Raw genomic sequence first — 16137 nt, forward strand, 5'->3', positions numbered from 1 at the left:
GCTCTGTACACAGTAAGCGCTCAATAAATACAATTGAATCAATGAATGCAAGCCAGAGGAAGTGATCAGAACAGTGACTGAGCGGTAACTTTCTAAAAAGAAACCACAAAAAACTCTCCCTCTATCTTGCCTCTCCTGCCTTGGTGTTGCTATACTGGGGTAATTTGATATTCATTAAACCCGACCAGGGTTGGGGAGAGTGGGGTGTGCGTGTGGGGAAAAAACTAAGAAATCTTGTGTTTTTTCAGCATAACATAAGGATTTGCATAGAAAAAAAGTTGCAGAATGGACAAGTTCTTTGAATGGTCAGAGTGACTTTAATCTTCTATCCTGTAAATATTTAGGGAGCCAAAAACAGAAAATGAGTCTTCAAAAATCACCTTTCTTAGTATATTGCATCTGCTGAATACCGCTCCATCAGCTAGCCGCTTTAGGATTCCTCCTGGTTGATCAGTAAAGGCTCTACTTCCAGCATCAGCAGACTGGGTCGTCTTGGCTTCTGTTTGCGGTATAAAACGAACTGAGCAGTCATCTACGTTTTGTAGATAAGGAAACATTTAACAGTGGGATTATCAAAGTCGCTTTTGTAGAATTTAGTTTCATTCCCTTAAAGAGCCACTTTCCAGTAAAGTAACTCAGGAATAACACAGGAAGTAAAGACAACAAATCAAATTTCCTCAAGTACCTCCTTCTTTTTATACTTCCCTTTGACTTCCTGTTTCTCTTTGCTAATTCCTTCCCAATTACTGCTCCTTGCCCTTTGCTTACCTTCTCTCCTTTTCGGTGCCTCCTTTCTTCTCACCTAGAAGATTTGGCGAATAAAATAAAGACGATCCACAGTAAAACAAACAGACACATGCGGTTAGGATGTAATAATTGTGGTATTTGTTAAGCGTTATGAGCCAAGCACTGTACTCAGCACTGGGGTAGATAGAGAAGCAGTGTGGCTCCATGGAAAGAGCACGGGCTTTGGAGTCAGAGGTCATGGTTCAAATTCCGCCTTCGCCAATTGTCACCTGTGTGACTTTGGGCAAGTCGCTTAACTTCTCTGTGCCTCAGTTACCTCACCTGTAAAATGGGGAATAAAACTGTGAGCCCCGCCATGGGACAACCTGATCACTTTGTAACCTCCCCAGCGCTTAGAACAGTGCTTTGCAGACAGTAAGTGCTTAACAAATGCCACTATTATTATTATATGATTTTAGTAAGGCTTTGGAGAAGGGCAGAGTAGTGGTCTATTGGAAAGAGCATGGGCTTTGGAGTCAGAGGTCATGGGTTCAAATCCTGGTAAGTGCTTAATAAATGCCATCATTATTATTATTATTATTACACAATAATCACATCCCACAAGGGGCTCACGAGTTGGAATTAGAACCCAGATCCTTCTGACTCCCAGGCCTCTGCTCCTTCCACTAATAATAATAATAATAATAATAATAATAATAATAATGGCATTTATTAAGCACTTACTATGTGCAAAGCACTGTTCTAAGCACTGGGAAGGTTACAAGATAATCAGGTTGTCCCACGGGGGGCTCACAGTCTTAATTCCCATTTTACAAATGAGGTAACTGAGGCACAGAGAAGTTAAGTGACTTGCCCAAAGTCACACAGCTGACAAGTGGTGGAGCTGGGATTTGAACCCATGACCTCTGACTCCAAAGCCCATGCTCTTTCCACTGAGCCATGCTGCTTCTCAATAATAATGGTATTTAAGTGCTTACTATGTGCAAAGCACTGTTCTAAGTGCTGGGGAGGTTACAAGGTGATCAGGTTGTCCCACGGGGGTCTCACAGTCTTAATCCCCATTTTACAGATGAGGTGACTGAGGCCCAGAGAAGTTAAGTGACTTGCCCAAAGTCACACAGCTGACAATTGGCAGAGTCGGGATTTGAACCCATGACCTCTGACTCCAAAGCCCGGGCTCTTTTCACTGAGCCACGCTGCTTCTCATAGCAATTGGGAAAACATTTTAGACACACCTGGGTGCCACTGATATTAAAAAGGAAGTCTGGGGAGGCGGAGACCAGCTTGCTGCTAGTTGGAAATCACACGGAACACATTATGAGAGTTTAATCGGCATCACTATCGGGATTTGCTGGAGCACTCCCAGGACAAATGATACAGCACTAAGCAATTCATGGGTCGGTAGAAAAGATGTGCTCTTTTATCTTAAAATATTGATTTTAACTCTCCTATGTGAGTCTCTCAAAGAGAGAGTAACACACGGTCGGAAGCCACTTGGGGGCACAGCAATCTTTTTCAACATCTACTTTAGTCTACAACTACTGTAAGAGGCCAGGGGGTGGGAAGCAGGTTTAATCCAGTCTTTCCCAACTCTCTCTGTGTCTGTCACTCTACAGCCTTCTTCTTAAGCTATGAGCTCCTGAAGGGGTAGGGACCAGGTCTGAATTATAGTAAATGATAACAGTAATTAAGTACTTATTATGAGCCAAGCACTGTGCTAGCTAAATTAGTCTAATTAATAATAATGGCATTTGTTAAGCACTTTCTATGTACCAGGTGCTATACACTAAGTGCTGGGGTGGATAAAGGTTATCAGGTTGGAGACAGCCCATGTTCCTCATGGGGTTTACAGTCTTAAACGCCATTTACAGATGAGGTAACTGAGGCACAGAGAAGTGAAGTGCCTTGCCTAAGGTCACAGAGCCAGCAAATGGCAGAGTAGGGATCAGAACCCAGGGTCTCCCCAGCACCTGTTCTATCCACTAGGTCACACTGCTTCTCTTAACCCAAGTGCACATTACTGAATGAACAACTTTTTGAAAGAAGTACAATAGAGATGATTAGTACAGTGCTTAGTACATTGCCTGGCACATAGTAGACACTTAACAAATACCATTATTATTATTATTATGGCTTCTGAAGAGAGTCACAATCAGTATGAGTTAGTTATCCTATTTCTGGAAGTGTCCCCTGTTAACACTGTCCTGCAGGGCTCTGTACACAGTAAGCACTCAGTAAGTATGATTGATTGGTTAAGCAATTGATCAACTGATTAACTGATCGTTTTACCTGTTTCTTCCTCTTTCCATCATCAATCAATCATATTTATTGAGCGCTTACTGTGTGCAGAGCACTGTACTAAGCACTTGGGAAGTACAAGTTGGCAACATACAGAGATGGTCCCTACCCAACAGTGGGCTCACAGTCACAGTCATGTACCCAAATGCTCTTCCAAGCTACATTTTAGAATGACTGAGCTCTTATGATGTGTTTAATACTGCACTAGACACTTAATAGTTTAAGTAAAATAATAATAATTATAATAATAATGGCATTTATTAAGCGCTTACTATGTGCAAGGCACTGTTCTAAGCGCTGGGGAAGGTTACAAGGTGATCAAGTTGTCCCACGGGGGGCTCACAGTCTTCATCCCCATTGTACAGATGAGGTAACTGAGGCCCAGAGAAGTGAAGTGACTTGCCCAAAGTCACCCAGCTGACAAGTGGCGGAGCCGGGATTTGATCCCATGACCTCTGACTCCAAAGCCCGGGCTCTTTCCACTGAGCCAGGATTAAGTCTACTGAAATTGTCTACTGAATATTCAGTAGATCATTGAAATGCATCTGGAAAATACACAGGTAAAGGTAACTGATACACCTGATGTCTCTATGAATATGATGAAGGCCCAATATTAATAGCACTGATTTTTATAAACATGAGGTTGCAGAAATTTGAAACTTCTATTGATTTATCATTTCACTGAAGAGATTACGTCTACATCAGTAACTAGCTCTTTGAAATCTCAGGCTTGAAATCTTTCTTGCTACTGAAGCACCTAGAATGAGAAAGAAGTCCAGTCTGCCACTTTTATCAAGTCTTGATCGAATGATAGAGTAAAATGGGAGGAATCACCAGGAGAAACAAGATAAGAGTCTCTTTGGAAGCTTCTCATTTCCCTAGCTTGAGGGTTCCTCCAGGCAGGGGGTCCAACTTTATTTGTCCTTCCTGGTGATTACAAACACTCTACATTCTTTGAGGCTAAATTTTCATCATTGGATGTTTCTAGTTTGCTTGAAAGCATCTGTTTTTCATAGAATTTGGATTTTGAGACATTTCTGGTGAGATTGGATTCAGACTTCAAACAAAGTCAGACCGGTGAGATGACTCTTGCATAAATCCTGAAATTTAGGAAGATTTGAGGACAGGGATAGCAGAGTTCCTGAATTACCGCGTCATAAGACAATTGAGAAATGCAACTGAAACCTGTGACAAGTTCCTCAAGAAAAATGTTCTCTCGGGAAATAATTTTGGTTTTGAATTATAATAATAAATGCGGTATTTGTTAAATGCTTACTATGTGCAAAGCACTAAGTTAAACACTGTGATTAATGCCACATAAGTAGATCAGTTATAGTCTGTCCACAAGGGACTCAGTGTCGAGGAGGAAGGGAGACTAGCTCTTTCCTTAATATAGATATTTATATTAATGTCTTTCTCCCCCTCTAAAATGTAAACTCACTGTGGGAAGGGAACGTGTTTACCAACTCGGTGTTATTTTACTCTCCTAAGAACTTAGTACAGTGCTCTGCACACAGGAAGCACTCAATACAATTGATTGCTCCTATACCATTTTTACTGATGAGGAAACTGAGGTACAGAGAAATCAAGTGACTTGCCCAAGGTCACCTAGCAGTTAGCGGGAATTAGAACCCACCTCTCCTGCATCCAAGACCTGTACTCTTTCCACCAGGCCATGCTGCTGTTCAAACCCTAGCAAAGTTAGGGTTGCACTGGGAAGGGTTAGTCTTGGGAATGAAAGCTACCGGTAACCCCAAGAAGGGTCAAAGGGAAGCCTGTGAGTATACCATCCTGGTATTTCCAGGGCAAACTCACTGGCCAGCGTGCTCCACTCCCTCTGTTTAAATCAGAAGTAAGAGCCAGGGATTGGCAGCAGCCTGAAGCTGAATAGCGGGGAACCTAAATTCAGACTGGAGCCAAAAGACTCTCTTTCCGCAGCCTGGAAGAGTAGTTACATCCCTTCAAATTCCAGAGGGCCAGCACTTAGAACAGTGCTTGGCACACAGTAAGCACTTACAAATACCATCATTATAAACCAGCTGAGAATTTCAGACTTTGGTACTGGTGCTGATTCACAGAACTAATAGACAAAAGCTGTCAATTTACTTCGAACTTGCCTTTTCTCTAAATTCAACCCCCACTTCCAGTGAATAGAAGGTAGAACTGCCTCACATTTCAGTGGCTAAGTGCCTGTGTAGTTATTTTTTTTAAGATATGATTTGGAGAAAGCAAAAGCAATCCTTATGAAGCAGTGTGCTTAATGGATAGAGCATGGCCGCGGGAGTCAGAAGGACCTGGCTAATCCCTAATCCCGGCTCTAGCGCTTTCATTTATTCATTCAATCGTATTTATTGAGTGCTGTGTGCAGAGCACTGTACTAAACACTTGGGAAGTACAAGTTGGCAACATATAGAGATGGTCTCTACCCAACAACGGGCTCACAGTCTAGAAGGGGGAGACATACAACAAAACAAAACATAATAACAAAATAAAATAAATAGAATAGTAAATATGTACATGTAAAATAGAGTAATAAATCTGTACAAACATATATACAGGTGCTGTAGGGAGGGGAAGGAGGTAGGGCGGGGGGATGGGGAGGGGGAGAGGAAGGAGGGGGCTCAGTCTGGGACGGCCTCCTGGAGGAGGTGAGCTCTCAGTAGGGCTTTGAAGGGAGGAAGAGAGTTAGCTTGGCAGATGTGGGGAGGGAGGGCATCCCAGGCCAGGGGGAGGATATGGGCCGGGGGTTGATGGCGGGACAGGCGAGAACAAGGCACAGTGAGGAGGTTAGCAGCAGAGGAGTGGAGGGTGTGGGCTGGGCTGGAGAAGGAAAGAAGGGAGGTGAGGTAGGAGGGGGCCAGGTGATGGACAGCCTTGAAGCCGAGGGTGAGGAGTTTTTGCCTGATGCGTAGGTTGATTGGTAGCCACTGGAGATTTTTGAGGAGGGGAGTAATATGCCCAGAGCGTTTCTGCACAAAGATGATCCGGGCAGCAGCGTGAAGTATAGACTGAAGTGGGGAGAGACAGGAGGATGGGAGATCAGAGAGGAGGCTGATGCAGTAGTCCAGTCGGGATAGAATGAGAGATTGAACCAGTAGGGTAGCTGTTTGGATGGAGAGGAAAGGGCGGATCTTGGCTATGTTGCGGAGGTGAGACCGGCAGGATCTGGTGACGGATTGGATGTGAGGGGTGAACGAAAGAGCGGAGTTGGGATGACACCAAAGTTGCGGGTTTGTGAGATGGGAAGGATGGCAGTGCCGTCTACAGTGATGGGAAAGTCAGGGTTTGGCGCAGGGTTTGGGAGGGAAGATAAGGAGTTCAGTCTTGGACATATTTTTAGATGGCGGGCAGACATCCAGATGGAGATGTCTTGAAGGCAGGAGGAGACCCAAGCCTGAAGGGAGGGAGAGAGAGCAGGGGCTGCTGTGTGACCTTGGAAAAGTCGCTTTACTCCTCTGTGCCTCAGTTACCTCATCTGTAAAATGGGAATTAAAACTGTGAGCCCTAAGTGGGATAGGGACTGAGTCCAATCTGATTACTTTGTATCTTTCCCAGGGTTAAAACAGTGCCTTATCAAATACAATTTAAAAAAATCCTCACTAAATTTAAGGAAACAAGAAAAGACCGTAAACAAGAGTTCAACATAGTCTGGTTTGTTCTTCCTAACGGCTAAATTAGGGCATTACTTTTGAAGACAAATTTCAGTTTGGTAAAAAGAGTAAATGACTATAGAATGAGATAATTCATCTGAATTATCTCCCTAGGTCTGGAGCGGGTTGGCAGAGTGGCTTTGGGAGTGGCACTCTCCTTATCCCCTTCATTCTCCAGCTGTCCACCACACTGGGACTGCAGGGATGTTTGACAGAACCTTCCGCATGTAATTTATTGGGTCTCTATCTTTGCAAAGCACCATGCTAAATACCTGTAAGAGTACAGTGGAATTAGAGTCAATCAATACCATTTATTGAGCATTTATTTATATTAATGTCCATCTCCCCACCTCTAGAGTGTTAGCTCATTGTGGGCAGAGAATGTGTGTCTTTCTTGTACTGTACTCTTCCATGTGCTTAGTACAGTGCTCTGCACACAGAAAGTGCTCAATAAATACACCTGAATGAACGAATGAATGTCACTCGCTTACACACTGGTGTGCAGCAGGTAATGTGATTTTAGGCAGATAGCAAGGAGCGTGTTATCAGTCGCTCATTCCCGATGATTCTGCTGTCAGAGTTTTAGTAGCCAGCCCACTCGCAAGATCTATCTTCGATGCATGCCCAGTATGAGTCCATTCTGAATATCTTGCATCTAAACCCATGCTTAGCACAGTGGTTGGCACATAACAAGCAGGCCATAAGTACTTTAAATAAAAGGAAAGTATAAACGGTGCATCATTGGTGGGTGCAGATATCTTCTAGACTGTGAGCCCGTTGTTGGGTAGGGACCGTCTCTATATGTGGCCAACTTGTACTTCCCAAGCGCTTAGTACAGTGCTCTGCACACAGTAGGCGCTCAATAAATACTACTGAATGAATGAATCATCACTGCCACTGGAGGCAAACATTTACAGAAGGTTGGAGAAGAGAGCCATCTACAGGATCTTATGCATGAGTCAAGCTGAATTCCGGGGATCAGTTCATTAAAATTTCTGTATCTACAACTAAAAAATCCAAGGTCAATATTACACAATGATCGCCTAAGATATAAAGCAACTCTTCTACCCCTGAGGAGTTTATAAATCCTTTTTGGGCAGAGATCATAGCAGCAGCGTGGACTACTGGAAAGAACACAGGCCTAGGAGATCCTGAGTTCTAATCCCAGCTGCACCATGTACCTGTGGGTGACCTTGGGCAAGTCACTTAACTTCTCTAGGCCTCAGTTCCCTCATTTGTCTCTATGTGTTACCGATTTGTACTTCCCAAGCGTTTAGTACAGTGCTCTGCACACAGTAAGCACTCAATAAATACGATTGAATGAATGAATGAATGAATGAATTTGCAAAATGTGGATTCAATTCTTGGTCTCCCTCCTACTTAGACTGTGAGCCCTATGTGGGACCTGATTATCTTGGAGAAGCAGCGTGGCTCAGTGGAAAGAGCCCGGGCTTTGGAGTCAGAGGTTGTGGGTTCAAATCCCGGCTCCCCCACTTGTCAGCTGTGTGACTTTGGGCAAGTCACTTCACTTCTCTGTGCCTCAGTTACCTCATCTGTAAAATGGGGATTAAGACTGTGAGCCCCCCGTGGGACAGCCTGATCACCTTGTAACCTCCCCAGCACTTAGAACAGTGCTTTGCACATAGTAAGCGCTTAATAAATGCTATCATTATTATTATTACTCCAGAGCTTAGTACAGGGTTTGGCACAAAGGCATATCTCCTCCAAGAGGCCTCCTTTCCTCTTCTCCCGCTCCCTTTGGCACCACCTTATTCATCCCCCATCCCAGAAGCACAGCACTAATGTACATATCTGTCATTTATTTGTACTAATGACTGTCTCCCCCTCTAAAAGTTCATTGTGGGCAAGGAATGTGCCTGGTTATTATTGCACTGTACTCTCCCATTCATTCAATCGCATTTCTTGAGCGCTGTGTGCAGAGCACTGTACTAAGCGCATGCTTAGTATAGAACTCTGCACAGAGTAAGCACTCAATAAACATGATGGACTGACAATTATTATTAGAGAAGCAGCGTGGCTCAGTGGAAAGAGCCTGGGCTTGGGAGTCAGAGGTCAGGAGTTCAAATCCCAGCTCTGCCAATTGTCAGCTGTGTGACTTTGGGCAACTCACTTAACTTCTCTGTGCCTCAGTTACCTCATCTGTAAAATGGGGATTAAAACTGTGAGCCCCCCCTTGGGACAACCTGATCACCTTGTAACCTCCCCAGCACTTAGAACAGTGCTGTGCTCATAGGAAGTGCTTAATAAATGCCATTATTATTATTATCATTATTATTAATCCCGGCTCCACCGCTTGTCAGCTGTGTGACTCTGGGCAAGTCACTTCACTTCTCTGTGCCTCAGTTACCTCATCTGCAAAACGGGAATTAAGACTGTGAGCCCCACTTGGGAAAATCTGATCACTTTGTATCTCCCCCAGAGCTTAGAACAGTGCTTTGCACATAGTAAGCGCTTAACGAATATCATTATTATTATTAATTATTCTTCCTCTTTGTAATTTATTGAAGGGTCTGTCTTCCTTGAGGGCAGATATCATAGATACTAATTTTATTGTACTCTGTCAGGCACTCAGTGCAGTGCTCTGCACACATTAGATGCCCAATAAATGCCACTGATTAATTCTACTTGTACTGTATTCTCACAGGCACGTAGCATGGTGCTTTGGCAACAGTAGGGGCTCAATAAACACTACTGATTGATTTTTATGTGCCCCCTATTACTGATATTCACTTCTTGACTTGTCTAAAATGGAATAACTGCCTATATGTTAGCAGAACATTAGGTAGTTATTAGGAGAAGCAGCGTGGTTCAGTGGAAAGAGCACAGGCTTGGGCGTCAGAGGACATGGGTTCTAATCTTGGCTCTGCCACTTGCCTACTGTGTGATCTTGGGCAAGCCGCTTAACTTCTCTGTGCCTCAGTTACCTCATCTGTCAAATGGGTATTAAGACTGTGAGCCCCACGAGGGACAACCTGATTACCATGTATCTACCCCAGCACTTAGAACAGTGCTCAGCACATAGTACATGCTTAACAAATACCATAATTATTAGAACATATAATTTAGGCTTATTTTTTGTAGGTGCCTGATGTAAGGGATACACTAATAAGCCAAGAGATTTTAAAATAATGAACTGATTTAAAAATAATATACATATAGTATTTAAAATGATATAGAAAATGTCATTTACAATTCTCAAACAGGTGATATCATGCTATATAAGTTCTTAGCTGACTCTTGCTTACTCAGAAGGATACAAAAAAATCAAGGAACAGAACTCCAAAGCTTCCAATAAACCAGGGAAGGTGATGAAATAAGAAGATGGTCCTCTGAGAGTCAGATGAAGGTAACTTTAAAACAAGGCCAAGTCCGTAAGTACAATTTCCTGACATGGCTAATGCAAACAACAGATACGACGTGCCTTCTGTTGATCGTCTTCGGAACTAGAAACAAAGAAAACATTAGTTTCTTTTTAAAGCATAAGATATTACTGCACAATTGATGACATTATTCATCCCAGGTTTGCCACTCATTGCTATGTGACTTTGGGCAAGCCACTTTGCTTCTCTGGGCCTCAGTTACCTCATCTGTAAAATGGGGATTGAGGCTGTAGCCCCTTGTGGGACAGAGACTATTTCCAACCCAATTTCTTGTATCTACCCCAGTGCTTAGTACAGTGCCTGGCACATAGTAAGTGCTTAACAAATACCACAATTACTGTTATTATTTAGAGGAATTCCTGATATTCATATCAGTGCAGGCCAATTGATTCAGGACCTGAAATATCTGGTCAAGCCGAAAAGACGTTGGTCCAAGGGCAAATAACTATTTTAGTTTGAAGAAGTACAGTGTTCGGATGAAACCGCGCTTTTCTAGGCTGATGTGGTTGATGATGATGACATTCACGGCTCTCACTGTGGGCTATAACATTTCTTCGGTTTCTTGAATTTATCTGCAAGACTGGGAAACACTTAGAAACTCCAAAACAGCTGACTGATCTTTTTCATCTGAAAAAAGGCTTTGGCTGGTCTCAGTGCTGACTGATCCAACACGGAGCCCATCTGTTCTATACTTCCCTTCATAAATGTTCTCAATCGAACCATATGAAAATACTCCCCAACACAGTTCAAAGGGATTCATTTCGATCGAGGCCCACTGTATACTCCTTCAAGGGAGGGAATTTTGAGTAAACAAACAAAAGGGGAATAAAATAAGCAGAGACATCTGTAGTGAAGAATTTAGTATGTTTTGATAGGACTCTTCTGGTTTATTTAGTATGAAGCACAGATTTTTACAGTTAGGTCGATTTTTCTACTGGTAGATCATAGTATACTACTTGCAAAAGTGCCTATGCCTCTTTTGCAAGCAAACATTCAAAGTGTCCATTTTTTTTTAATGTCCCTTGCTGGAGAAATTTAGAAGCAGCTTTGTATCAAAACACAGATTATTCACAAGAGCTAGGCCCATATCTAGATTACTGGAAGGATTCCACCTATGTCAGACCCCCACCCTCTCCACTTTCAAAGCCTTATTCAAATCACATAATAATAATAATGGTATTTGTTAAGCGCTTACTATGTGCAAAGCACGGTTCTAAGCGCTGGGGATGTTACAAGGTGAACAGCTTGTCCCACGGGGGGCTCACAGTTTTAATACCCATTTTACACATCTCCTCCAAGAGGCGTTCCCTGACTAAGCCCTCATTTCCCCTACTCCCTCATGTTTCTGCATCACCTCTGCACTTAAATCTGGACCTTTAAGCACTCGGTATTCACCCCATCCTCAATCCCACAGCACTTATGTACATAACCCTAATTTATTTATATTAATGTCTGTCATCCCCCTCTAGACTGTAAACTCCTAGTGGGCAAGGAACATGTCTACCCACTATGTTATATGGCACTCTACAACACATTTAGTACAGGGCTCTAAATTCCATTGATTCAGAATATCTGGAACTCAAGACCTCCACTGACTGTGGGTTTGTGCCAAAGTAGGCCTGGAAAAGCCATTCTAGCCCAAAATCAATCATTCAAGTCAATCAATCAATCGTATTTATTGAGCGCTGTGTGCAGAGCACTGTACTAAGTGCTTAGGAGAGTACAACATAACAGTATCTAGGCATTCATTCATTTATATTTATTGAGTGCTTACTGTGTGCAGAGCACTGTACTAGGCACTTGGGAAGTACAAGTTGGCAACATATAGAGATGGTTCCTACCCAACAATGGGTTCACAGTCTAGAAGTGGGAGACAGACAACAAAACATGTGGACAGGTGTCAAGTTGTCAGGACAAATAGAATTAAAGCTAAATGCACATTGTTAACAAAATAAATAGAATAGTAAATATGTACAAGTAAAATAAATAGAGTAATAAATCTGTACAAACATATACAGGTGCTCGTGGAGGGGAAGGAGGTAGGGCAGGGGGGATGGGGAGGAGGAGAGGAAAAAGGGGGTTCAGTCTGGGAAGGCCTCTTGGAGGAGGTGAGCTCTCAGTAGGGCTTTGAAGGGAGGAAGAGAGCTAGCTTGGCAGATGTGTGGAGGGAGGGCATTCCAGGCCAGGAGGAGGATACGGGCCGGGGGTTGACAGCGAGATAGGCGAGAACGAGGTACAGTGAGGAGGTTAGTGGCACAGGAGCGGAGGGTGCGGGTTGGGCAGTAGAAGGAGAGAAGGGAGGTGAGGTAGGAGGGGGCGAGGTGATGGGCAGCCTTGAAGCCCAGGGGGAGGAGTTTCTGCCTGATGCGCAGATTGATTGGTAGCCACTGGAGATTTTTGAGGAGGGGAGTAACATGCCCAGAGCATTTCTGCAAAAAAAGATAATCAGGGCAGCAGCATGAAGACTGAAGTGGGGAGAGACAGGAGGATGGGAGATAAGAGAGGAGGCTGATGCAGTAATCCAGTCAGGATAGGATGAGATATTGAACCAGCAAAGTAGCGGTTTGGATGGAGAGAAAAGGGCGGATCTTGACCATGTTGCGGAGGTGAGACCGGCAGGTTTTGGTGACAGATTGGATGTGAGGGGTGAATGAGAGAGTGGAGTCGAGGATGACACCAAGGTTGCAGGCTTGTGAGACGGGAAGGATGGTAGTGCCGTCTACAGTGATGGGAAAGTCAGGGAGAGGGCAGGGTTTGGGAGGGAAGATAAGGAGTTCAGTCTTGGACATACTGAGTTTGAGATGATGGGCAGACATCCAGATGGAGATGTCCTGAAGGCAGGAGGAGACATGAGCCTGAAGGGAGGGAAAGAGAGCAGGGGCAGAGATGTGGAATTAGGCACATTCCCTGCCCACATTGAGCTTACAGTCCAGCGGGGGAGACAGACACAAATGCAAATGAATGTTACGGATATGTATGTAAGTGTTGTGGGGCTGAGGGAGGGGTGAATAAAAGTGCAAATCCAAGTGCAAGGGTGACACAGAAGGGGCTGGGAGAAGAGGAAATGAGGGCTTAGTCAGGGAAGGCCTTTAGATGGGATGTGCCCTCAATAAGGCTTTGAAAGTGGGGAGTGTGATCACCTGTCAGACATGAAGAGAAGGGCATTCCAGGCCAGAGACATGATGTGGGTGAGAGGTCAGCGGTGAGATAGACAATGCTGGGGTATAGTAAGTACACCCGCATTAGAGGAGAGAAGTGTGGGGGCTGGGTTGCAGTAGGAGAATAGCAAGGTGGGATAGGAAGGGGTAAGGTGATTAAGTGCTTTAAAATCGATGGAAAGGAGTTTCTGCTTGATGCAGAGGTAGATGGGCCACTGGAGTGTCTTGAGAAGCAGCATGGCTCAGTGGAAAGAGCCTGGGCTTTGGAGTCAGAGGTCAAGGGTTCAAATCCTGGCTCTGCCACTTGTCAGCTGTGTGACTTTGGGCAAGTCACTTAACTTCTCTGTGCCTCAGTTACCTCATCTGTAAAATGAGGATTAAGACTGTGAGCCCTCCGTGGGACAACCTGATCACCTTGTAACCTCCCCAGCGCTTAGAACAGCGCTTTGCACATAGTAAGTGCTTAATAAATGCCATCATTATTATTATTATTATTGAGGAGTGGGGAAACATGGACTGAACGTTTTTCTAGAAAAATGATCCGTGCAGCATAGTGAAGTATGGATGGGAGTGGGGGTCAATAACAGGTACCCCAAGATTTCCTTTCTAATCGCGTTATATTAATGGTTGTCTCCCTCCAGACTGTGAGCTCACTGTGTGCAGGGAACATGTCTACCAACGATTTTGTATTGTACTCTCCAAGTGCTTAGTACAGTGCTCCCCACACAGTAAGTGCTCAATAAATAGCAGTGATGATGATGATAATGATGATGTTGGCCAAGGCTTCTTGGATGGGTGGGTTGTTTTCAAGATGCCTTGGGTGTTGTAAGCTATTATGGGATCCCCCCGAAAGGCCACACAATGCCCTAAAGGGGTCCCAGAATTCAAAATTCCTCTGGCTCTTTACCACAGTCCTGGACCTGGAGAATATACCTGAGGTGTGTCCGCCTCAGAGCATACCTACAGTGTATGTAACTCAGAATCACTCCAGAATTCAGGGGTGCAAGATGGATTGGCTATGGATCTGTGCTGTCCAAATGACCTGATTAAAGAGCCTTCTGGTCACAGCATCCTTTCAAATGGGAAGGTTCTACTATCTAAAGTGTGGGCTGATTCACCACTGGAGACTTGCACTGAAAGCTGATTAGGAAAACTGACTTTTGTAGACAATCAAGTTAATTTCTGTTCCTCCCACGTTAACGGGTCCAAACACCTTATAGTAAAATACCGTTTTAAAGAGCCACATTACATTTGTGTTGGATGGTCTGAAAATGAGTTTTTCTAAAATTGTTTGGGCTTAGCGTAGGAGTCCCTGGTGACCATCCACCTCTCATGATCACTATAATCACCCCTCGAAGTGATCTCTAGTCCATCCAGGTAGCCAACCATCATCATCATCATCATCATCATCAATCATATTTATTGAACGCTTACTGTGTGCAGAGCACTGTACTAAGTGCTTGAGAAGTACAAGCTGGCAACCAGGGCCGTGAAACATTGTGTTGCCCAGCTTCCCCCCTTCCCAAAACGCGATCATCTTTATGGAGCCCCCACTCCCTCCTTCCCTGTGTTCAGACCGTATGTGACTGATTCCAACTTGTACTTCCCAAGCGCTTGGTACAGTGCTCTGCACACAGTAAGCACTCAATAAATATGATTGATTGAGTGCTTGCATAGAAGCAGCATGGCTTAATGGAAAGAGCATGGGCTTGGGAGTCAGAGGCCATGGGTTCTAATTCCGCTCCACCACTTGTCAGCTGTGTGCCTTTGGGCAAGTCACTTAATTTCTCCATGCCTCAGTTACCTCATCTGTAAAATTGGGATTAATGAGGCTCACGCGGGACAACCTGATTACCTTGCATCTACCCCAGCGCTCAGAACAGTGCTTAGCACACAGTAAGTGCTTAACAAATACCACTATAATTACTATTATTATTACAAATACACTTCCTTATAATATCCTCAAAAATGAAAATATTGTTATTCTGGTGTTTGTTAAAATTAGTTGATACTTCAATTTCCAAAGTACATTCCAGAGGAAGACAAGAAGAGATGATGAATTACTGGAACCAGAAAGTCAGTAAGTCACTTACATTCTTATACAGTTGAGGAAACCGAGATCCCAAATAAAATACGCAAGATATATAGCCACAAATAAAGCCAGACATTTTGATGATACCATGAGGATCCTGAAAACAGAAACACAAAAGGGGTTGTGTTAATGAAAATTTTGGCCAGCTGGGAGAGCCAGCAGAGAAATTTGGTCTACTGACAAATATCCTTTTTCTGCTTACAGTAGTGAGGAGACCAAACAATTTTAGCAGCCAGGGTCTCTTTCATCACCCCATAACATATAAAAAATTACTTTTTCATAAATCTCTAAAACAGCTTTTAAAACACATCACAACAAATAAAAATGAAATTTTCTTAAAGATAAACACTGAGAATTTCAACAAACTTCCTGTTCTTGAAATCTGCTTAGATGTTCACATTCTAACTGTGTCTTGTTCTTGATTTCCTCTCCTCCAATTCTTTATTCACATTTTCCCTCCTATCTGGAATGTTCTCCCTCTTCAAATCTACTAGAAAGCAGCTTTCTCCATATTCAGAGTCCTTCTGGAAAAGCTCACCTCTTCCAGGAGGGTTTCCCTGATTATTTTTTTCTTCTCCCCAAATCACATCTCCCTTGGAGAACTCATTCGCTTCCTGATCTCTTTCCCTCTCTCCAGTCTCGCATTTCCTCCTGACTTCAAGACATCTCTACTTGGATGTCCTCCCGTCACCTCAAATTTAACAAGTCCAAAACAGAACTCCTTATTCTCCCACCCAAACCCTGTCCTTTCCCTGACTTTCCCAGTACTGTAGATGGCATTAGCATCCTTT

The 16137-nt window shown here is 43.7% G+C and overlaps 1 protein-coding gene across 1 annotated transcript in view; it reads right to left on the reverse strand.

Moving 5' to 3' along the window:
- Positions 1–301: 301 nt before the first annotated feature.
- The window catches only part of LOC119929985 (lysosomal amino acid transporter 1 homolog), a 49255-nt gene continuing 33419 nt past the window's right edge, over positions 302–16137 (reverse strand). The window contains exons 7-9 of the mRNA XM_038748384.1: positions 15348–15443; positions 9974–10159; positions 302–532 (exon numbers count right to left, since the gene is read on the reverse strand). Of these exons, the coding sequence (XP_038604312.1) occupies positions 431–532; positions 9974–10159; positions 15348–15443 (384 nt within the window). The 3' untranslated portion in view covers positions 302–430. The remainder of the gene's footprint in view (positions 533–9973; positions 10160–15347; positions 15444–16137) is intronic.

The sequence above is a fragment of the Tachyglossus aculeatus genome, chromosome 1 (assembly GCF_015852505.1).
Source record: "Tachyglossus aculeatus isolate mTacAcu1 chromosome 1, mTacAcu1.pri, whole genome shotgun sequence".
Taxonomy (NCBI): Eukaryota; Metazoa; Chordata; class Mammalia; order Monotremata; family Tachyglossidae; genus Tachyglossus; species Tachyglossus aculeatus.